At 42.1% G+C, this 24077-nt stretch overlaps 1 protein-coding gene across 1 annotated transcript; it reads left to right on the forward strand.

Annotated features, from left to right (window-relative positions):
* The first annotated feature begins 1376 nt into the window (after positions 1 to 1376).
* On the forward strand, positions 1377 to 18786 carry tmem222b (transmembrane protein 222b). The gene is made up of 7 exons (XM_084081212.1): positions 1377 to 1537; positions 6306 to 6390; positions 7383 to 7414; positions 8017 to 8113; positions 10868 to 10998; positions 15953 to 16081; positions 17115 to 18786. Exons 1-6 carry the CDS (start codon positions 1419 to 1421, stop codon positions 16038 to 16040), a joined length of 552 nt encoding a protein of 183 aa, XP_083937338.1. The 5' UTR covers positions 1377 to 1418; the 3' UTR covers positions 16041 to 16081; positions 17115 to 18786.
* Positions 18787 to 24077: the final 5291 nt, after the last annotated feature.

Raw genomic sequence — 24077 nt, forward strand, 5'->3', positions numbered from 1 at the left:
CATTTACGCCAGACTGAATCTTTTCCTTAAATGGCATTTCTCTTGGTTAACAGCACAGATCATAGTTATCCACTTTATTCATTTCAAATACTCATTTAAAAGACTCGTTTTGTGTTCAATGTACCTAGTCTTATTCAACAGAGTTAAAATTAAACTTAAAGGTCTTCTGTAGACATTCTGTCCTACCCAACCACTATGCATTCACTGTCGGGGGTCAGCTGCCTCCTCACGAGGGAACAATGGTTATTCTGATTAGGTTAAATAAAAACAAAGAAGGACACTTCTCAACTGAAGGTGTCAACACCTGGTCTCCAGTGATTTACATCTCTTGCCCTGTGAGAGTTTGAGCTTCAAAAGATCTAAACACAATAGAACAAAGCCCCTCTCCTGGAGGTGAACAACAGCTTATCCTATAGAAAAATAAGAGTTAGGGTGAGGGGACATGCAAATTGATTATTGCAGCCGTGTCCATGTTTGAAACGATACTACAGTAGATCTGCTATTTTCGTTCCCCTCAGGGACGCTAGGGTTCAAGTGGTCAATATAAAAAGAAAAAAGTTCCTATCACACAAAGAATATGCGGCCCCCTATAGTAACTCTGAGGACCGTACCCCCTGTTGAAGACCTATGGTTTAAACTATCTATTCTATTAACAAAAAACAAACAAAAGAAAACATATATAAAGCCTACATATGTTTTTTGGAAGATTTTTGCATTTATTTTTGAAAGAAATGTTAGGAAAACAATTACAAAATCAAATAACACAAGATACATATGTTTAAAAATATAAATGTATAATAATTAGTAAAACAAACAAACAAACAAACTAACAAACAAACATGTAAGTGATAGGCTCTATTCACAGCAGCCATATTATGAAGACATTCACAGGTGTTACCAATGATACTAATGAGGGCTCTGTTCCATTTAGTGTAGCACAGTGGTTTCCACGACCCCCATAACTCTGAGAGTGTACAAATGGAACCAAATGGACCCGTAAGGGTCCATTTGTACGCTCTCAGAGTTACACACCGTTAAGGGGTCATTTGGATGCCCATGAGGGTCCTGGACCCCAACTGTAGACCCACTGGTGTAACAGAGTGTTTCCAGTGTTTGACCATGAATGGAACAGAGCCTTCATTAGTATCACTGGTAACACCTGTGAATGTCTTCATACTATGGCTGCTGTGAATAGAGCCTATTAGTAAAACAAACAAACAAACAAACAAACAAACAAACAAACAAACAAACTAACAAACAACAAGCGATATTTACTCGCGGACCCCAAAAACGTTCGCCGCGCGAGCTTAGTGCGGGTCGCGGGCCCTATGTTCGGCATAACCCGGAAGTGAGCGCCACTTTTGTGTTTTTTTTTTCTTTCCTTTGTGGTTCCCTCTCTCTGTCGTCCACACAGACAGATGGCGGATGATGTGGACACGGAGAGCATGAAGAACTACCAGATCGCCTGCGAGAGGATCGACCCGCAGCACTGCAGATACCCGTACTGCGTGGTCTGGACGCCCATCCCCGTGCTGTCGTGAGTGGCGTGCGCGCACACACACACACACACACACACACACACACACACACACACACACACACACACACACACACACACACACACACACACACACACACACACACACACACACACACACACACACACACGACACGCGCGCACACACACAGGCGGAAGGGAGACTTACTATAATAGGGATCCAGTGGTTGAGTACATTTACTCAAGTACCGTACGTACTTAAGTACGATCTTGAGGTATTTGTACTTTACTGGAGAGTGGTTCCAATTTCCAATGCTTTTTGTTTTTACCTCTGCTCCACTGCATCTCGGAGGCAAATATTGTACTTTTACTCCACTACAATTATTTGAAAGAGTTATTAGTTACTTTTCAGGTGTAGATTATGATATTATGAAACACACATTAACCACTTTAGCCCTATTTTATGCTTAGGCTATTTGGTCGCATCGCGACGCGTTGTGAGCTTATAGATCTGCTATTTTCCAAACACTTTAGTACTTTTACTTTTGGTACTTTAAAGTACATTTTGATGCCAATACTTTTGTACTTTTACTCAAGTAAATGTAGAATTCTGGACTTCTACTTGTAACAGAGTACTTCTACATTGCAGTATTGGTACTTTTACTCAAGTAAAGAATTTGAGTACTTTTTCCACCACTGCTAGGGACTGGAGTGCAGTGACAGTTTGGGAGCTGCTAAGCTCTGGTCCAGTTTAGGTCTCCAAATGTAGCAAAACATAAAGAAAACTATTTAGCTACTCACTGAAACAAAGCCTGTTTTGTGTTGTTGAAAGTCTATTCTCCACGGTGGCAAGCCTCTCAGGACCCCACCTTCTCTGTATAATACACTTTTTTGAGCAGAAAATAAAATATGTCCGCCAGATGGGAAATGATTGTATTTGCTCACCTGCGCCCTCTACAGGTCTGGTCAATATATATTACCATTGACCAGACCTGTAGAGGGCGCAATGGAGCAAATAAAGTAATTTCCATCTGGCGGACATATTTTATTTTCTGCCCAAAAAGGTGTATTATACAGAGAAGGTGGGGTCCTGAGACGTTTCCCCACCGTGGAGAATAGCCTTTCAGCAACGCAAACCAGTCTTTGTTTTGACGAGTAGTGACATCGTTTCCTTTGTTTTTACTAAAGTTGAAGACCTCGCACGGTAGTGGAATATTCAGTCCATGGGAATAGCACCCTCCCTCTCTAACAGAGCGTTTTAGAGAGAACTCCCTGAGCTAGGAGCTTGCTATAGCACTAGCTGGAGCTAATGTCGCTGTTATAAATGATGAAACAAACACAAAAGGGAACAATATACATAGGTGTGACGTTGTTCCGTCGGCTCTTTGAAGTGGAAACAATGTGACGCTTTCTTCTTTTCATGTTGAAAAATAGTTTCCGGTCTGCTCTTGCAGAATGACTGTGTCACTTGTTACTCTATTGTAATGTATCCACTGTTGTGTTCCTGTCAGCTGGTTAGAGGAAGCTGTACAACTCCTTCACTTTAGTTTAATGCATTGGTTCTCAAAGTTGGGTCCGGGGACCCCCAGGGGTACTTGAGGGGGTTCCAGGGGCCAGCTAAATGATGGATAGGAACCAAATGGACCCTTATGGGTCTGTAACTCTGAGAGCGTACAAATGGAACCAAATGGACCCTAACGGGTCCATTTGGTTCCATTTGTACACTCTCAGTTAAATTAACATTGATTTTACAATATGAATTGGGGTCCCAGAGATATAAATGCCATTAAATGGGTGTCCGTAGCCTAATGCATGTCAAACTGGGGGTCCTTGAAATTAAAATGGATGAGAATCACTGCTAGAGAGCAGTAAAAATCTTCTGTTATGGTGGTCCCTGGCTTATCTTTTCAAATGGGGGTCCGCGGGCTAATAAGTGTCAATTTGGGGGTCCTTGACATGAAAAAGTTTGAGAACCACTGGTTTAATGAATACATACAATGTTATTTTAAAGATAGTGTGTAAACCGATAGTTTTTTGTTAAAACAAGTGTTACATTTTGACTCAAAAGTGTGTTTGTTAAAAGTTAAATCTCTTGTGATGGTAAGAGCAGTGGTCTCGAACTTTGTCATTTGAAGGTGTCCTCTTTAACGCTGACAGTATGCAAATGGAAACAAATGGACCTGTAGAACCCCCTAAACTTTAGGGCAGGGGTCTTCAACAGGGGGTCCGGGACCCCTAGGGGGTCCTCAGAGTTATTACAGGGGGGCCGCCAAATCTTTGTGTGATATGATTTATTATTATTTTTTACATAAACCACTTGAACCCTAACATCCCTTTTCTAAGGAGAACTTTAGCCAAACATAGCAGATTTACAAGCTCACAACGCCTCGCACTGCGAGGCGTTGTGAGCTTGTGGAGCGGCTATTTTTGGCAAGGAGGTGTAGTTGTAGAGGGGGGAAAGAGCAGACCAAGTAAAACAATCTGAAACACAATTTTATACAATATAGAGGGGGTCCCTGCTTCATCTTTCTCTCAGCTAGGGGGTCCTTGGCCTGAAAACGTTGAAGACCCCTGCTTTAGGGGTTCCCTGGGCCTCACTCAAAGTGAGGTCCAGGGACTCTGAGGGTTCCTGGACCGACCTCACTTTGAGTGATGAGCGTTGTTATAAAGTTGTTAAAGCTGGTGTTGATGCCATATTAACACATTTTGATGCCCCCTCAAGGTAGGCTCTTTAATAAACAGGAAATGCATGCTTAGGCCGGGATACCAATTTTATCCAATCAGGAGAGAGAACTCGTACTGGATAAACAAGTGAAAAGGACATTTGGAAGTGATGACGCGAAGAAATGAGCAGACACATTTTGAACTGGAGCTGACATAATGGGTGGGCTAAGCTTACTGAGCTACTCTCCTGATTGGATGGAAATGGCAAACCAATTGTTTTGTTTATTAAAGAGCTGGAGAGACGGGGAGACCCCTGTTACTGAACACACACTCTATAGCAGTACTAATAACTATCATAATATTGTGCTTTTTGTTTTCACCAACAAACATCGCTTGCCCTACATTGAGGGGGTTCCAGGGGGTCCCCAGCAAAATGAGTTAATATGGCATCAACACCAGCTTTAACAACTTTATAGCAACACTATATGCGCAGGCTATTTGAAAATAGCCAGCCGATATACAAGATCACAACGTACCGCAATGCAACATGCTTTGACCTTGTAGATCGGGTCCCTGGCGCGCAAAATATTTTCAGACGGCGGACCGCGGCCAAATACGGGGGGTCCTTGACATGAACATGTTTGAGAACCACTGATATGGAGTGTTTGTTCAGGGGCGGTAGTGTCTCAGTGGGTAGAGCGGCAGCTTGGGAAACGGAAGGTTCCAGGTTTGATCCCCGGGTCTCCCTGGGCTAGTGTTGAAATGTCCTTGAGCAAGACACTTTTTTTTTGCCACTGGGTTCCCAGATTGCTGAACCCTTGACCCTTTAAGACCGGGAACGCATCTTTGTGTCATTTTAAGATTCCTTTGGGCAGACCAAAAGCTGCAGATCTTCAAGCTCATGGCGTGGCACCAAGTGCCGTGCTATGGCTTGTAGATCTGCTATTTTTGAAAAATCGTGAATATTTTTGCAAATCTTTGAATATATCTATTTTTTAAAGCGAACATTTTTAACTCTTGTTACAACTCCTGGAACAGAACATTTTGAGATGGGGGGTCCACGGCCAAATACATATCATGTTTGAGAACCACTGATATTGTAGCAACATGCGTTTATTCAAAAAACTGTCAAGATTTTGAAGACATTTGCAGAGTCCCCAGAAGCAAAGATTTGAGTTACAAATGTCTGCTTTAAAAAAAAAAAAATATATATATATATATATATATGTGTGTGTGTGTGTGTGTGTGTGTGTGTGTGTGTGTGTGTGTGTGTGTGTGTGTGTGTGTGTGTGTGTGTGTGTGTGTGTGTGTGTGTGTGTGTGTGTGTGTGTGTGTGTGTGTGTGTGTGTGTGTGTGTGTGTGCGTGCGTGCGTGCGTGCGTGCGTGCGTGCGCGTGCGTGCGTGCGAGAGAGAGAATGTAATGCACATTGTAAAGGTCAGGGTCAGGTCGGGATGCCAATTTGATCCGAGCAGGAGAGAGAACTCGTATATCATTTTCAATTTGATAGTGTTCCAGTTCCAATTTTGTCTGCTCATCTGTGTTTGTTTGTTTCATCACGTCCATTACTCCTCTCTCCTGATTGGAGGAAATTGATATCCCGACCTGAAAATGCATGTTCTGTTTATCAAAGAGCTGGAGAGACATGGAGACCCCTGTTACTGAACAAACACTCTATAGCAGTGATTAATACAGTGCTAATTGTGTCGACTAAGTAAAGCTATGACGAAAAATGTTCGTTGACTACCTTTTTTTCACTGACAAAAACTAAACAAAAACTAAGCTATGATGACTAAATATATTGACAATTTGCTTGGTTGTGCTTGGGTGTGGTGCTCCGAAAATAGCAGATCTGCAAGCAACATGTAGATCTGCTATTTTTGGCACACAGTACAAGTATAAATCAGGCCTTACGACGCCATCATGGCCACGGCAAAACGTTTTAAAAAAAATGATATTTAATTAACAAAAAATAGACTAAAACCGAAACATTTCAAATGACTAAAACATGAGTAAAACTAAATGGAATTTTATTCAAAAGACTGACTAAAACGAAATCAAAATGTGCTGTCACAATCAACACTGATGTTGTATCATGCTATTAACATGTTATTAACATGTTGTTAACATGTGGTCTCCTCTCAGATGGCTGTTTCCGTTCATCGGACACATGGGAATCTGCACGTCCGCCGGTGTGATCCGTGACTTTGCCGGACCTTACTTTGTCTCAGTGAGTAATCATGACCAGGTCATCTGGGTTTATAGGGCATAGCAGTTGCGGCCACTTCCTGGTTCCACTTCAAAATACTCAATGCATTTTTCCCATTGACATTTCCAAAAATATTTATATCAATTAATTTAAGCCTAGAATCAAGCCATCCAGGGTCCTGGTGAAACATGACCATTAAACATTTTTTTCTGTGATTTATTTTATTTTATATTTAATTATATGATATACCATATTTAATAAATACCCTTTGTTTTGCCGTTTTCAATTTTTTTTTTCACAGAATCAAACGTTTTATGGTCATGATTCACCAGGACCCTGGATGGCTTGATTCTAGGCTTAAAATAATTGATATAAATATTTTTGGAAATGTCAATGGTAAAAATGCATTGAGTGGCCGCAACTGCTATGCCCTATAGTGTAGTAATGTCTTTATCTTGTTCTCTCAACCTCTGTGTGTGTGTGTGTGTGTGTGTGTGTGTGTGTGTGTGTGTGTGTGTGTGTGTGTGTGTGTGTGTGTGTGTGCGTGTGCGTGTGTGTGTGTGTGTTTACAAATGATCATGTTTCCGGTGTGGATCATTTGGCAACCGATCCAAGACATTTTGGAAAATCGGCCAATTTAAAGTGTGTGTGTGTGTGTGTGCCAACGTGTCGCATCGGGCACGTGTTGTGAATGTTTTGTAAAATTGTTTGACATGACATGCCCAAAATAGTAATGCCAGGTTTAACCAATAAACGCACTGTATTGTGGGGAAAGCTTTCACAGAAAATAGCCGATATACAAGCTCACAACGCTGACTCTTTTCAGCGAAAGCTTTCCCCGCAATAACAGAAAACAGAAAGGTATTTTACCTACGCGATACAGGTATGTTTAGCTGTTTAGTCTTTGTTGTTAAAACAACGCAATGTTGTGATTATAGTTGGTATGAAATGCCATCGATGGTGAATTCATTTAATTACATAATCAACACTGTTACTGAATGTGTTTTCCACAGGAAGACAACATGGCATTTGGCAGACCAACAAAGTAAGTTCATTAAAAAACATTGGATGGGAATGAATAATTTCTATAAATAATCACCACAAGCTAGTGTCTCTTCAGTTAACCAATTAAGACCTTTATACTATCTATAACCATAGTTTATACTTTGGCTATCAAAAAATAGCAGATGTACAAGCTTGTAGATCTGCTATTTCGGAACAATTGTGAGGAAAAACAAATAGAGAAAAAAACGTAATATAAAGTGCCAGCTTTGCAGACAATACACTCTGCTTCTAATCAGTCTCGACCAAGACGAAAACACCGGTACTCGTTCTGCATTTCATCGGTGAAACGGCATTTGCGTTTGCCCTGCGTTCATTTGGCTCAGTGCAGCGACTTGCTTTGATCTGAGCAAGAGAGCGCAGGGCACAGTATTATGAATAATACATGTTCCGGCATTTGGGGTTTGAAATACGCCTCTCAGAGTGTGAACCATTGAACGTTTATTGTTAATACGTATGGTTTAATGGTCTGTGATTTGCGCAAAAACCCGGACATTTGAAGGAATTTATTTAAAAATAAACCTGGTCATGCCAGGGTAAAAGAGGACAAGAGGACGCATGGTCACCCTATGTTTATATGTCTAGGTACTGGATGCTTGACGTTAGCAAGGTGTACGCTAACGGCTCCAACGCCTGGGACACTGCCGTCCACGACGCATCCGAGGAGTACAAGAACAGGATGGTACGCCTGCTTTTAACAACGTCAATTGCAATAGGCTCTATGCACAGCAGCCATATTATCACTTCCTTCCCTGGTGTTACCAATGATACTAATGAAGGCTCTGTTCCATTTAGTCTAGCACAGTGGTTTCCACGACCCCCATAACTCTGAGAGTGTACAAATGGAACCAAATGGGTCCATTCGGTTCCATTTGTACACTCTCAGAGTTACACACCTGTAAGGTGTGTAACTTAACATTTGGAAGCCCATGACCCCAACTGTAGACCCACTGGTGTAACAGAGTGTTTCCAGTGAGCCAACATGCACAATATCAGCACCCTGACCTGACTCTGTTTGACCAGAATGGAACAGAGCCTTCATTAGTATCATTGTTAACACTTGTGAATGTCTTCATAATATGGCTGCTGTGAATAGAGCCTATTGATCTACTTTTGTTTTACAGAGCACACACAAACATTCATTTGTATATCGTTGCTATCGTTGCTCTTTGTATACCTGCTGCTATCAAAGTAGTCTTGCGTTGCCAGATAACTATTCCACAGTCTCCGAATGCTATATAGCAGCGGTTCTCAAACATATGGGTCGCGACCCAAAGTGGGGTCGCGGGAAGGTGCCGTTGGGGTTGCGCCTTGGCAACCAAAAAAAGAATAAATATTTGTTTTTATCAAGAAAAAAAAAAGTCAGGTGGTTGCAACCAGTGGTGCAAAGTAACTAAGTACATTTACTCAATGACTGTATCTAAGTAAACTTTGGAGGTATTTTTACTTTACTGGAGTTTTTTGTACTTTTACTTCTACTATCCACTACATCTCAAATATTGCACTTTTTCACCACTGCAATTATTTGAAAACTATAGTTACTTTGCAGGTATGAATTATTATATTATATAAGATACATCAACCACTTAAGCCCTATTTTATACATATAGTCTATTTGAAAATAGCCAATCTACAAACGTTGTGTGCTTGTAGATCTGCTATTTTCAAACATTTTAGTACTTTTACTTTTGGTACTTTAAGTATATTTTTATGCCAATACTTTTGTACTTTTACTCAAGTGCATTTTTAGTTCCGGACTTTCACTTGTAAGACCAACCAACTTGAAGAGGACGGCCACTACACTCAAACACACACACACACACACACACACACACACACACACACACACACACACACACACACACACACACACACACACACACACACACACACACACACACACACAACGCCGACCCAGAACAAGCAGCAGCACAAGACAACACAACACACACATTCACACAAGCCCTTGCAGAGACTGAGGCACACAAACTGATTTTAGCTGTGCTTAAACGATTTACTTAGGACCTACAGTATATTCAATATGTGTGGGTGGTACATGGGCCACGGGTCCTTTTCGTTCCATCTGTACCCTCGCGCTCGCGGATTTAAATTTAGATTGCGATGTAACATTACCGAGTGGCTCGCTCGGAGCGGGGGAGATAATTCTCACAGACAGACAACCACACCAGTTACCACGGTCGGTGGCCAAAGATAAAATCGAGAGCTGGATCAAGAAACTCCGCTGGTTCGCCGGATTTGCAATATGTTAAACTCCTCGAAATATATTTAGGCTAAATGCTTATGGTAGGGTACAAATACATGGACCACGGGTCCATTACCCTCGCAGAGTTTTCGATTGCGGGTGGGGTGATCGGGGGGGTCCCTCATATTATGGAGTGGGGGTATAAAAAGCTCAGAACCCCTGCTATATAGAGTCTGGAACTACACCTCCCTAAATCCGAGACAGGAAGCTGTCATCTGTTTGTCATTTCCGTTCACGAAAATTAAGTTAAATATCTACATATATACATATCTTTATAAAAAAATGTATTTACATTTCTGCTAAGCAACAATAATAGCATAATAATGCTTAGATGATATTGATTTATATTTCTATTAACTCAATTTCTGCCAATCACGCATAAATGCGATCTATTAAATAGCGCACTTGGCCGCCAAGATCGCATAAATGCGTTCTATTGAATTTTTTATTTTTTTTTCAATTTGACCCAAAGATGATGATTTTTCGAAGATCTAGACTCCTATCCACTTCCTTGTTAACTCAAAACTTAGAAATTCTGTATCTCGGCTCCTGAGAACTTTTTTAATTTCAATGAAAAATCTCTGGCAGAAAACAGCAAAAAATCTGAAATAATTAGGGCAGGCTAAGTGTTAAAATTGCCTAGTGGGTGGAGTACCTGTTTATCCGTTCTACACGGGTTGTGGGAATCCACTACACAGGGAAGGAGGCGTCACATTCGCTTTAACGCTTGTTCATTTTCCTGCTGGAATGACGGACACATTTGAAAATTGTGGGAGGCAACAGCCTGGCTCGTAAGACTACTATATAAAAGAAACACTGGGCTTCCATAAGACCTCAACATTACCAGAGGCTGATCGCCTCCATGCTGCGCTGCATTGATGAAGTAAATTGTTCAAAAGTAGCCCAGAGTATTGAGTGCATAAATTAACATACTTTTTGACATTTCTCGATTTCTGTATTATATGTTTTTTTTATTGGTCTTGTGTAATATCATATTTTGCGATTCTGTATTTTTTTTTCCGTGTGCTGTATGCCGTAATCTTCAAGATTAAAGCAAAAATATGTTTGAAATATTTCACCTTACGTGCGATGAATCTAGAATGTACGTTTAAGTTTTCCACAATTGTTTTCTTTGGGGGATTATCCCGTATAATTGTTTTGTTTTCTCCTCAGCACAACCTGTGCTGTGACAACTGTCACTCTCACGTGGCGATGGCGTTGAATCTGATGCGTTATGAGGACAGCACGTCATGGAACATGATCAAACTGGCTGTGCTGGCCCTTATCCACGGCAAACATGTCAGGTAAGACTATACGACGCGAGACAGCTCTAATAATATGTTTACCTTAGGGCCCCCAAGTGTTAAGGCCTGAATGTTAGGGCCCTTGAATGTTAAGTCCCCTGAGTGTTAGGGCCTGAGTGTTAAGACCCCTTAGTGTTAGGGCCCCTGAGTTTTAAGACCCCTGAGTGTTAGGGCCCCTGAGTGTTAAGACCCCTGAGTGTTAGGGCCCCTGAGTGTTAAGACCCCTGAGTGTTAGGGCCCCTGAGTTCAGGCCTGAGTGTTTAGGCCTGAGTGTTAGGGCCTGAGTGTTAAGGGCTGAGTGTTAAGACCCCTGAGTGCTAGGGCCCCTCATTGTTACGGCCCCTGAGTGTTAGGGCCCCTTAGTGTTAAGGCCTGAGTGTTAGAGCCCCTCAGTGTTAGGGCCCCTGAGTGTTAGGGCCCCTGAGTGTTAAGGCCTTAGTATTAAGGCCTTAGTGTTAGGGCCCCTGAGTGTTAAGGCCTTAGTGTTAGGGCCCCTGAGTGTTAGGGCCCCTGAGTGTTAAGGCCTTAGTATTGAGGCCTTAGTGTTAGGGCCCCTGAGTGTTAAGGCCTTAGTGTTAAGGCCTTAGTGTTAGGGCCCCTGAGTGGTAGGGCCCCTGAGTGGTTGTGCCCCTGAGTGGTTGTGCCCCTGAGTGTTAGGGCCCCTGAGTGTTAGGGTTGATGTTTCAGGTGGTTGTAGATAGTTTAATCCTATTGGATTTTATGGTTATGTTTCTGGTGGTGGTAGAGCGTTAAGTCCTATATAGGATTGGTGATGTTTGACAAACACTATTTCCCCCTGCAGCTTCCTCACGTTCTGCCCGCTGCGCACACCCCCACACTAACCCAGCCTGGCGAAAATCTGTGCTCCGAGGAGCGTGCTTTTCTAGTTGTGTTTTTGTATTCGTTCAGGGCTCTTTGACAGCCTCGGGGAAAGAAAAAAAAACTCTCACCGAGTCTAAAGCCTTGAGCTTCGAGTCACCTCAGCCTTTTTGCCCCGTGGCGCCCGAAGCGCTCACACGATGTTGTTTACTGTTTTGCGGTTCACTCTTTACTTTTGGCACGATGCTGAAAGCGCTCTTACTATTCTGTTCACCCGAAGAATGTCCCACTGTTGGCACACGGCTGTGTGCATGTAAGTGGATCTGTACCCTGCACTGCACCTGTGTGTGTGTCTATGTGTGTCTGTGTGTGATCCACGCAGCACTGAATGGTAATGACTAAGTAGTGTGTGCATGTGCGTGTGCATGTGTGTGTGCGTGTGCGTTCCTGCGCCAGCCCCTGGGACTATGGCATGGGTGGGACACGGTGTGCTCGGTTGGGGGACACTGTTCACAGAGAATCTATTTATGACACCATTCTGAAGCTTGTGTTTTATAACGCTGTTTCTCAACGACGGGTCCGGGGACCAACAGTGGGGTCCCTTTAACGGGTCTGTAGCTCTGAGAGGGTGCAAAATTGAACCGAACGGACCCTCGCGAGGGTCCGTTCGGTTCCATTTTGTACCCTCTCAGAGAGCCCGGTCGGAATGAGGAGGGCAACACAGCCTTTTTAGAGATGGAACAGACACACAGAGAGAGAGAGAGAGAGAGAGAGAGAGATAGATAATCGTGACTTTGCTGGGCTGGTGGTCGCCATGGTTACCAGACAGTGAGCACGGGATAGCCGGTGATACTGTGAAGCAGGATGATTTTTTTTGGGGGGGTGGGGGAGGGGGAGGGGGTGCGGAAGCACGACAGTTTGATTAGTACTCTACGAGCACGGGGCGCCCAACCTTTCTCTGTTAGCCACAGACGGGGGTGGAAAGTAATTAAGCACATTTGCCCAATTACTGTTACTTAAGTGCAATTTTGAGGTACTTTTCCTTTACTTGTGTCTTTCAATTTTTTTTAAAGCTTTTTTACTATTTGACAGCTTTAGTTACTTTACAGTTTTGGATTATTATAAAAAAAAAACATACAGTACGTGAGATAAAGTGTAACAAGGGAAAAAAACAACGCATTTTTGTGTTATATGCTTGAAGTCGGTCGGAGAGGCTTAAGGTTGTTACACACCGGCGAATATAGCGAATATACGCAAAATTCGGACTCGTTTCGAATAATTAAAAGACGCTTTTTCGCCCCATGTACGGAGCCATTGACTTTATAAGGTTTTTAAAAAAAACGCATTATTCGCACGAAAAAATCGCCCCGGTGTGTAACAACCTTTATCGTCGGTATCTATCGCCGTTTTGCGATGCGCTCACCCGATCTACTATGAATCACCCCATTCAATGGAAAGGAATTACATCCAAATGTCCTCATTCTATGGGGTGGAATTGTACAATCTCTACAACCCCGCTCACCGGGGTTGCACAAATGACTCCCAAAACCCCATTTAATGGTAAGGCTTCTCCATTGGCTGTTCTCTTGGACACCCCGCCCACCTCGTTCAGACCGGGGTTACACAAGCACCGCTAGACCCCTGAGAAATAGATTGCTGAGGTGGAGCGCCACACCTACCATCAGCTCTCGGTAGTCACCGCACGACTTGCCGCACCCACGATACGCTGAGTTTGGTGGTGCCCAGGATCGAACGCATGGACCTTGTGGTCAAAAGGCGAAGCGCTCTACCGTCTGAGCTACCCGGACACATCAAAAGATAAATAAGAGTACAAAATCGACTTGACTAGCACAACCCTTAATGAGTTGAAAGCAATACTTGTTTGCCATTATGCTGAACATATTGACGTAAAAACTGGACTTTTAGACAGTTTTATTTGTCACGTCACAGGTTTACAGGGGTAAAGCAGTGGGAAATTCCATCTTTTGGGTCCAATCCATTTTTCAGAAAAGAAAAATCTTTCGAAAACATACATTTTAAAACAAAGGAATAGTTCACCCAAGAAATTGCTTTATTGTCTCTACCAGGCTGACAGGCATGGCTGAGACTGTTTTGCACCCTGTCTGTCCATCCGTCCGTGTGTCCGTCCTTCCGTCTGTGAACAGCCAATCTGCCTTACCGTAGGCGCCATCGCAGCGAAACTGGATTTCTCCCTGGATGTCAGAGCAGAACCTCTGCCCCAAATATTTCACATGGGCCTGTTATAGCGCCACTAGGAGGCAGATTTTTGCAAAACAATTTTTTTGACAGTACTCCTTAAGATTTTGTCCAAACATCACGCGAATCGCCACACAAGTATCTCTATAGTCATTAAACGATGACATTATTGCGGACGCATGCGCAGTTGCCCACTACAGACGGATACCAAAACACTCGCCCCAAAACACAGTCGCCCCGGGGCAAAAACGTAACCTCAGTAAACTATGTCTAAACCTAACCTTATTCCTAAACGAAACCTCATTAAAACTATGTCTAACCCTAAACTTATTTCTAACCTTATCCTCAGTAAAACAATAAAACAAGAACCGCTGGTCCGCGAAAACAAATAGGGGTAGTGTTCTTTGGGGCTTCCGGTTACCCCACAGACAACGTCGCCGCAGCTTGCAAGTGAACAGATCCTCTCTGTGGAGTTATTAAACAGTACAAACTACACGGATTACGTTCACACAAACACACTGGAGCGATTTAGAAGCCTTAATAAGAAATCTAACACTTATGTTGATTTAACGTTAGTACATGTGTTTTATTGTTGGACATTCATGGCAGGCACATATATAATATGGGCTTTTGACAGCCCATATTCACCGGTACAGTGTTCCGGTCCGCCGTACCGGCCCGTTCCGACCCACTTTCACCCCTGAGTACCTGCCAGGCGAGTACAGGTGATGGCCCCATGAAGACAAAGCCACACATTTGCATTTATATGAGCGAGAGTCGATTCACTGGATGTGTGTCCGCGACGGACGATGAGCCAATGGCTCAAGGCAGCAGCAGCCCACGACGTATCTATTGTTCTGGGGGGGGGGGGTGATTTCTTTCTTTTTCATTCAAAATTTTACACGGCACACCTAGCAATGACCAACGGAACACTAAACGTTCCTTAATAAAAGCTGAGCACTCATAAAATAAGAACAGGAAAACAAATCATCCACAGATCTGTCAGTGTAACAACAAAACATTTCCCCCCGGGAACATTGGCACACAAAACATCTATGCCAACTACCAGAGGAAAGAACAAACTGTTGTTCTGTTTAGTGATGGATAGAGATGAAGATAATACAAAGTAGAAACATCTTATTATTTCCAACTGCATTCTTTACTGAAAAATTATTTAGAAAAATGAAAGAAAAACGGGGGCACGGCGTTTGGGAAACGCTGCCCTAGAGGCCAAGGAAAAACCTTGGCCCTGCATTTTTCACATCTGCCTTTTATAGCGCCACCAGGAGGCCGACTTATGTAAAACATATTTGTTTATATTACTCCTTCAGATTTTATCCAAATTTCACGCAAATTGGTACACATGATCTCTATAGTCATGTGATCAAGAAGGATCTGTTTGATTTTTCATATTCCATCCTGATTGGCTAAGATTGACATCTAAAGTTTACAGGAGTGGCCCGTTTTGAACAAAATGCCGCAAATCATGAACGTAGCATCCGATTGCGGTGAAACTTTGCACGCACATTCGCACTATTGGAGCTAAAAAGCATTATTTTACACTTTGGCTATTCAAAAATAGCAGATCTACAAGCTCATAGTGCGGCACATGAGCTTGTAGATCTGCTATTTTCGAAAAATCGTGAAAATGTGTGCAAATCTTTGAATATTTATATTCTTTTAAAGCAAACATTAACTCAAATCTTTGCTTCTGGGGGGTCCCGGGAATAAAATATTTTGAGATGGGGGTCCGCGGCCAAATTCATATCATTTTGGGGGTCCTTGACATGAAAAAGTTTGAAAACCACTGATATAGAAACATACGTTTTTCAGAAAACCGATTTGGAAGACATCTAGCAGAATCGGAACCTCAGGCCTCAATGGGTTAATCATTTCCTCTCATCTCGTTGACATGCAGCTGTGCAGGGTTCCTGAAGACCTGGCTGCCTTTCCTCATGTTGATGTCCATCATCCTGACAGTGGCCCTGGCACTCAACCTCCGGTGACAACAACAGCGCCACCGCCCTGTGACGACGGGGAACTGCAGGTCAGACACAACGGCTTGACCTTCTAAAAAACCAGGGGTTCTCAAAGTGGGGTTTCCTTGGACCCCCAGGGGGGTCCTTGAGGAGGAGGAGATTCCGGGGGGGGGGGGGTCCCCAGCTAAAACGAGTTAATAGTATCCCAATCACTTTCGCCACTTTTAGCCCTATTTTACACTTTTGGCTATTCGAAAGTAGCCGATCTGCACGCTCACGCGTTGTGAGCTTGTAGATCTGCTATTTTAGCAGATAAATAATCTAGGGAAAAAAAGAGATCTTATATAGAATAATTGTGAAAATCTGTGAATATATTATACTTTAAGCGAACATTTGTAACTCTTTGCTACTCTGGGGGGTCCCTGGAACAACATATTTTGAGATGGGTGTCCGCGGCCAAATACATATCATTTTGGGGGTCCTTGACATGACAGAGTTTGAGAACCACTGATATAGAAACATGTATATATTTTTTTTAAACTGTTATGATTTAGAAGACATTTTGTAGAATCGGCCTCAGGTCTTAATTGGTTAAAGGAGAATTTTGGACTAAGTTTTTCTTACCTTTTCTATGATGTTATGATATCTTAGGATGAATGGTACAGTAGAACATTTTCATAACTCCATCCTGGGTCCGCCACAGCTTAAAACGTGCGCGAATAGGCCTTGCGTTAGATCACATATTTTAATAGCTTTTTAAAAAAAAAAATGGTGAGATCTGACGTTCATAGTCTCGCTAGACGAGATTGAAATATCGATATTTCAATCTCGTCTAGCGAGACTTAGATTTTTTTTTTTTGGTTGCATAGTGTTCTGTCACTATGAACGTCAGATCTCACAAAAAAAAAAAAAAAAACGCTATTAAAATGTGATCTAGCGCAAGGCCTATCCGCGCACGTTTTAAGCTGTGGCGGACCCTGGATGGAGTTATGACATTTTTCTACTGTACCATTCATCCTAAGATATCATAACGTCATAGAAAAGGTAAGAAAAACGTAGTCCAAAATTCTCCTTTAACAACACGCATCTTCTGCTTTTCAGATTGGGGCTCTGCGGGCAAATACATATCAGATCGGGGGTCCTTCACAGGAAGATGGTCTAAGCAGCGTGGGATTCACCGCTCTGCGAAAGACGAGGACCGCCCCCCACACACACCCACACACACACACATGTCACACACATGTCACACACACACACACACACACGGCGCACACACACACGTCACACGCACACACACACACACACACGCACACGCACACACACACACACTCACACATCACCCCGATATCCAACCAAATCACTGTATGCCTTGTATAGGAGTTTATTATTGCATTTCCTGCTTGATTTGATACAGCTACTGAACTGTTATTAATGGACTCCAATAGTTTGTATTTTGATGTGTTTTACATTGAATTCTATATGACTCTATGGGGGAATCTAAAGACCCGCATCGTCCATATCAGGTGTTCCCAACCTTTGAGCCGCCAAAATATTTGGCAAAACGCCGATTTTATCATTGTGATACCGATAAATATGAACTTAAAGGTAGGGTAAGGGATTGTCTTTGGTTAAAATAAGTGTTACATAGCTCTATATTCTGATAGAACTGAGTGTTTGTTCAGTAACACGAGTCTCCATGTCTCTCCAGCTCTTTAATAAACAGAAAATGCATTTTGAGGTCAGGATACCAAAACATATCACTTACCCTACCTTACAATCACCACACGCGGCCCACCCATCTGACATTATATTCAAAGATTTTTCAAAAAATAGCAGATCTACAAGCTCATAGCGTTCCCGCTCTTAACACATAGGGTGCCAAAACCGTAATATTACGTGTTTTCAAAGAGTAGCGCTTTGGTGCCGAAACCGTAAATTTACGAGTTATCAGTCTGTTTTTTTTTGTTTGTTTTTTCCCACACAGGAGGGGCTAGAGCAGCTCTGGGACAGATGGATCACCGTGCCAAAAAACATGGCTCCCCATCCGCTTCCGTTCTATCTCCTTCTCTCCTATAACTCCGAAACTTTTTTTACGCTGGGGAAAACGACTCATTTTGTATGCACGATCGCTCCGCCCTTGTTACTCGCGGGAGAGACGTTATCGTTCCAGGCGTTAGCCAGGACCATCGTGCAAAATGAACGCATGCTTTGTCTCACATGGATTTCTCGTCTTGGGAGTCTACAGCTTAAACAGCGCCGCGCAGCTCAATGGTGAGATTTCTGGCACCGAACGTAATCCGTTATAAAATTCGGGCACCCAATGTGTTAATTGGTTAAAGTATGAAGCCGGAACACAATCACCGCACGCGGCCTGCCCATTTGTCAGACGGGTGGGCCGCGGTCCAGAAAAGGTTGGGAACGACCTGTCTATATCATGGATATTAGATTCACTGTGTGCGGGCATTGAGTGCATGTGGAGATCTGTGGCATTACAATACTGCTTAGTGCTTCCATGGGTTTGTTATCAGCTTAATGATAATTTCATATATCTCATTATTAATGATTTGTTTGCAGGGACCATGGTGTACTGATTGTTAATGACTGGGTAATGTGCCTATACAGTCGGTTTGTAATTCTCCTTTTGTACTCTTGTTTTTCCAGGGAAGAAGAACGTAGAACATTATACTGTATATGATAATAGATTTTTTTATTAATCCAGCACTTTTCATACAACGGGACATGCGACTCATAAAGAATGAAATTAAAGATATACACATAACTTATTATGCTAATAAAGCAACTCTGATTTCAATGGATAATACTTTTTTTTTTTTTTACCTCTTCACTTGGAATATCAAACACTGACTGGGGGAGTCTGTGTTTTATTCAACCAGAAGGCCCTGCTTTGATTTTTTTGAATAATTGGTTCACATATTGTTTTCCTCATATCATTGCAATTTACAATTTAGGCATTTAGTACACGTTCAAATCCAGAGTGAACAATAAGCAAGGAAAACGCATAGGCAGTGGTGGTAAAATGACTATTTTGTTTCACTAAACAAATAAGTAAAAGTATCCATGCTGCAATGTAGACATACTCTGTTACAAGTAAAAGTCCGCAATTCTAAATTTACTTGAGTAAAGCTATTGGTATCAAAACGTACTCTAAGTACATTTTTCAATGTATTCTATCACAAGTTTAAGGGTCGCTCACACAAGCACAATCACTATAATGATCATGTGAGCGTCCACACTGATGAACGATAGCGTTCTGTAGACCAGCGGTTCTCAACCTGTGGGTCGGGACCCCCAGGGGGGTCCCCACATGATTTTGGGTGGGTCCTCAGATGACACTGAAGTGACAATTTTAAAGGAGTAGTTCACCCAAAAAAAGACTTATTTTCTATCAATTACACACCCCAAGAACCCTTGAATTCATGGACATGTTTTTGTGTTTGTCGCATTCCTGAGGCAATAATTCGATGACCGTCTTCTACTGTCCATGGATTCAAGGCTTCATGGGGTGTGTAATTGATAGAAAACAAGTAATTTATTGGGTGAACTACTCCTATAAGACCTAAAAAAGAGACAAAAAAAGATCATTACTGTGTTAAAAGTTACCAAACGTCAAACGTTGGGCAAATTGTCAAATAATATAAGGAAAAGAATGAGAAAAAAATAGCCGATCTACAAGCTCACAATTGCAAGGTGTAGAGCTTGTAGATCGGCTATTTTCACAATATTTTTCTGTGGAACTGAGTCAAACAAAATGTAACGCCTCAACTCCCACGATTCTGAGAGCTTGTCAGGCTGGGGGGGTCCCCAGTTCAAATAATATTATTTTGGGGGGTCCACAGTTCAAATAATATTATTTTGGGGGGTCCCCAGTTCAAATAATATTATTTTGGGGGGTATACCTGAGGTAATGCCAGCTAGCCTACTAGCCAGCTATTAATAATCGTCTCCTCATCTCCGTTCATAAGGAAACCTTCCCAGGGTGACAGATTGCTTCCCAGATGTCCTTTTGATGAATTATGGATGGCTGTGAACGTTTCGATCATTCATCCCTCTGAAAGTGATCCAAATTATATCGTTTACGGCAGGGGTCTTCAACGTTTTTTCCAGGCCAAGGACCCCTTAGCTGAGAGATCGATGAAGCAGGGACCCCCCACTACAGATTGGATTCATCTTACAACGTGTGTTTTCAGACATTTAACAACTTAAACCCTCGATACGTAAACTTGACCTTTGGCCTGCTCTCTTGTCCTGCTCTTTTGTCCCTGTACACCAAACCTCGTCTGCGACGCGTTGTGAGCTTGTAGATCTGCTATTTTCGGCTAATGTTCCCCCCAGAATAGGGATGCGAGGGTTCAAGTGGTTCATGTAAAAATCAAAAAAATAAAGTCCCTATTACACAAAGATTTGGTGGCCCCCCTGAAGTATCTCTCAGGACCCCCTAGGGGTCCCGGACCCCCTGTTGAAGACCCCTGGTTTACGGCCATGGTTGTCGTTATATTTGTGGTGTGAACTCTGCTATCCACTTAAACTAGAATGAATTTAAAAACATATTTATAGTTATCGTTATAGTTAATGGCGCTTCACGGTGTAGCATAGTAACCATTTTGAACCAATTAATGGACCCTTACAGGTCTGCAAACTTTCAGAGTGTGCGAATGTGGTCAGAGTTAAGGAGGGCCCCCTTGAAATGTCAAAGTTCGAGAACCGCTGCTCTATGGCAATGCTTACTATCACAATATGGCGCTTTATACATGTAACACTTTATTTTAACAAAAGAATAGGCCTATCCCCTTTTACACCGGCTTCAACTCTCCAGTCTGTCTTGGGGGGTGGTGGTGGTGGTGTGTTGTTGTTTCGTTTTGAATGTTTAATCCCGGATGATGGGGCTGCTATATAGCTGGCTCTAGCTGGCACTCAAGGAATCCTGTTACCATGGTGTTCCGGGAACACGTTCAAATCCCCCCTTTTTCATTGTTTGCAATCAAACAGAAGGAACGTGTGAAGAAGAAGCCCCCCCCCCCATCTATCCCCCATCCACCCACCACCATCACCACCACTCTGGCTGCCAGAACACAGCAGGTATTCAGGATGCCTCAGGTTGTTACTTCACACGCTTAAACCCCCCCCCCGCCCCCCTTCACCCCCTCCCCTCCCCTCCCCCTGTTTCCCTTCCAAAACACCTCAGCGCTGCTTTCTGTAGTTGCTGCTGTGTCTGTGGCTGTTTGTCACATTTTTAGAACATTTTAAGAAACAGTTGTTTGTTTGCCTCGCAAAACGATGGGTTCGCGGGCCCGCCTTTGAGTCGCGGAAGCCATCATTTATATGGGTCGCGTAAAAATATCGCAAAAGATTTCCAAAAGAAAACAAAAAAAAACATATTTTCAGAAGAATATGTTTTTACTTTTTAAGAAATAACGGATATGTGAGGATAACGGATATTGCTATTAAATAGGGCTTGAAGGGATAGTTCACCCAAAAAAATTTTTTTTCCTATCGATTAGTCACTCCTTCGAGACTATTTTTTTTGTTCTTGTCGCATTCCTAAGCCAATAATTTGTTGACCAGCGGACAGGTAGAAAGAGCTTCCGGTAGGAAACACAAAGGAGACACTTTAAGTGTCTCCTACCGGAACCGCTGCCGGTCATCAAATTATTGGTTTAGGAATGCGACAAAAACAAAACAAAAATAGCCATGAATTCAAGTCTCGAATCGATAGGAGAAAAAAAGTCACTTTGGGGGTGAACTATCCCTTTAAGTCATTAATAATTCATAGTGTATATCTGTAAAGTTTGAGTCATGGTGTCTGGAGACACCGGTCTCGCGCTGAAAAGTTTGGAAAGCACTTCTTTAAGTTTGATCAAACGTCGTCTCTGTTTCACAACCTGCGGGCTTTGGTATGGTTGCATGTCAGGTGTTTACCCTTCACAACACCTCACACTGCTCTGCAGTGATGTGCTGTTTGTCACAATTAACCCATTCAATCCAGGAACACATCTCTGTCATTTGAGATTTCTTTGGCGGTGAGCTTGTAGATCTGCCAAAGTATTTTACAAATGTTTCCTTTTAAAAATACATATTCAAAGATTTGCACAAATTTGGCACACGTTATGAGCTTGTAGATCTGCTATTTTTGAAAAAAACTTTTTGCAAATCTTTGAATATATATATATATTTAAAGCGAACATTTGTAAAATATGTTGTTCCAGGGACCCCCCAGAAGCAAGGATTTTAGTTACAAATGTTCGCTTTAAAATATATATATATATATATATATATATATATATATTCAAAGATTTTCATTAATTTTCACGATTTTTCAAAAATAGCAGATCTACAAGCTCATAGCGCGGCACTTTTTAATAGCCAAAGAAATCTTAAAATGACAGATGCGTTCCCGGATTGAATGGGTTAAGAAGGCCCTCCTTAAAATGCTTCCAGTTTCACTATCTACTGAAATAGATGATAATCACCGTCTAATTTATCATGTATTGATTGATTGATTGATTGATTGAATTTGACAAGATTATTAACAGTAGGCCTAGGGGTAGTACAGTCAAAAGCTAAAAGGATAACACAAAAAAAAGCCCCATGGGGGCTTGTTTCCTTTGTGGTCCATTGTACTCAATTCATCATACATATCAGTAAAAGCTCAGTAGCAGCAAAAGGTATATTGTATGAGTTCTCTCTCCTGATTGGATGCAATAGGTATCCTGGCCGTAAAATGTATTTAGCGTTTAATAAAGAGCTGGAGAGACCCAGCAATGATTACTATCACAGCAAAGAGCATTTTAACACTTATTTTAACAAAATACAACTTACACACAATTGTAGTTGCCCTTGTTAACACAGCAGATACAAGGCATTGGTGCTATGGGATTAAACTATGCCAATATGCTAATTTCCTGAGTCCAGATGTAATTTTTGGGGGGTTTGATGCTTAAAGAAATGTTGTGTGTATTTGATCTATTATTTAATATCTGTAAAACACCCATTGATCAAAGGCTGCAGTCAATCTGGCGATTCACACTTATTCCTTAATTATTCCACTCTCTATATAGAGCAACATGAGGTTTTCAGAAAACTGGTAGGATTTCGAAGGCATTTCTCGTTGCTGTCGGGCAGAAACCTCTTATCTCAATATTTTAACTTTTTCCCCCCCGTAAATTAACGGCCTACTTGATCACACCACAGCGTCACACAAAAGCATCAAAAGTAGCAGATCTACAAGCTCGAAACGCGGCGCGAAGCGACGCGTTTCGAGCTTGTAGATCTGCTACTTTTGATGCTTTTGAATTTGAATCCTGAAAAGTAACAGTTTTACTGCTCGTGCATGTTTTTTCAGGGATGTGAATGTTTTTACTACTGTGGCTTCTTCTTCAACTTATTATATTCTGTATAACCGTTCACAGTCCTCCTCTGAGACACAGAAACGGTGCTATCGTATGACGAGCATTAGTGAGGACCAATTCTATTTTGAAAAACAGGTTGATAATGTGCGAAGTGCTCCTTTAATATGCTGCATATCAATTGCCAACTGCCTAAGAACCAAGTTCTACAGTTATTTACATATTTCACCTCTTAAAGGGAAATACCACTAATTTAAGGATGTAGGTTTTATGCAATTGTAAGAAAGATAATAAAATGTATGAGTATTTCCTTCTGCACTCTGATGCTAAGGGTGTGGCTAACATTAACATTCACTGTACAACCAGACGAATGGATTGACAAACTCATAGTCATTCCGTGCACATATATACCCTCACTGAACAAAATATGAATCTTCAATGAAGTCAAATGTCGACTGAAAACCTTGAAGCAGAAAGGAAACAGATTGCGAATGCCTTTTTTTGTGTGTGTGTCTGTGATGCTTATCACTGCTACCATAAGCCCAGGAGTCCTTGAGGGGGTTCCAGGGGGTTCCCAGCTAAAATGAGGAGCAGTTTAAAACCCATAAGCCCTTATTTATTTTCCGGCTATTCAAAAGTAGCCGATCTCTTCTTGTGATCTTGTCCAGTTAGGTCTGCTATTTTATCCCCAAATCAGGAC

Source organism: Gymnoscopelus microlampas, assembly GCF_963454915.1.
Source record: "Gymnoscopelus microlampas genome assembly, chromosome: 15".
NCBI lineage: Eukaryota > Metazoa > Chordata > Actinopteri > Myctophiformes > Myctophidae > Gymnoscopelus > Gymnoscopelus microlampas.

Coding starts and splice junctions, on each gene's coding strand:
- tmem222b (XM_084081212.1), top strand. CDS start 1,419: ATGGCGGATGATGTGGACACGGAGAGCATGAAGAACTACCAGATCGCC. Junction 1,538..6,305: donor ACGCCCATCCCCGTGCTGTC/GTGAGTGGCGTG, acceptor GTCTCCTCTCAG/ATGGCTGTTTCCGTTCATCG. Junction 7,415..8,016: donor GCATTTGGCAGACCAACAAA/GTAAGTTCATTA, acceptor TTATATGTCTAG/GTACTGGATGCTTGACGTTA.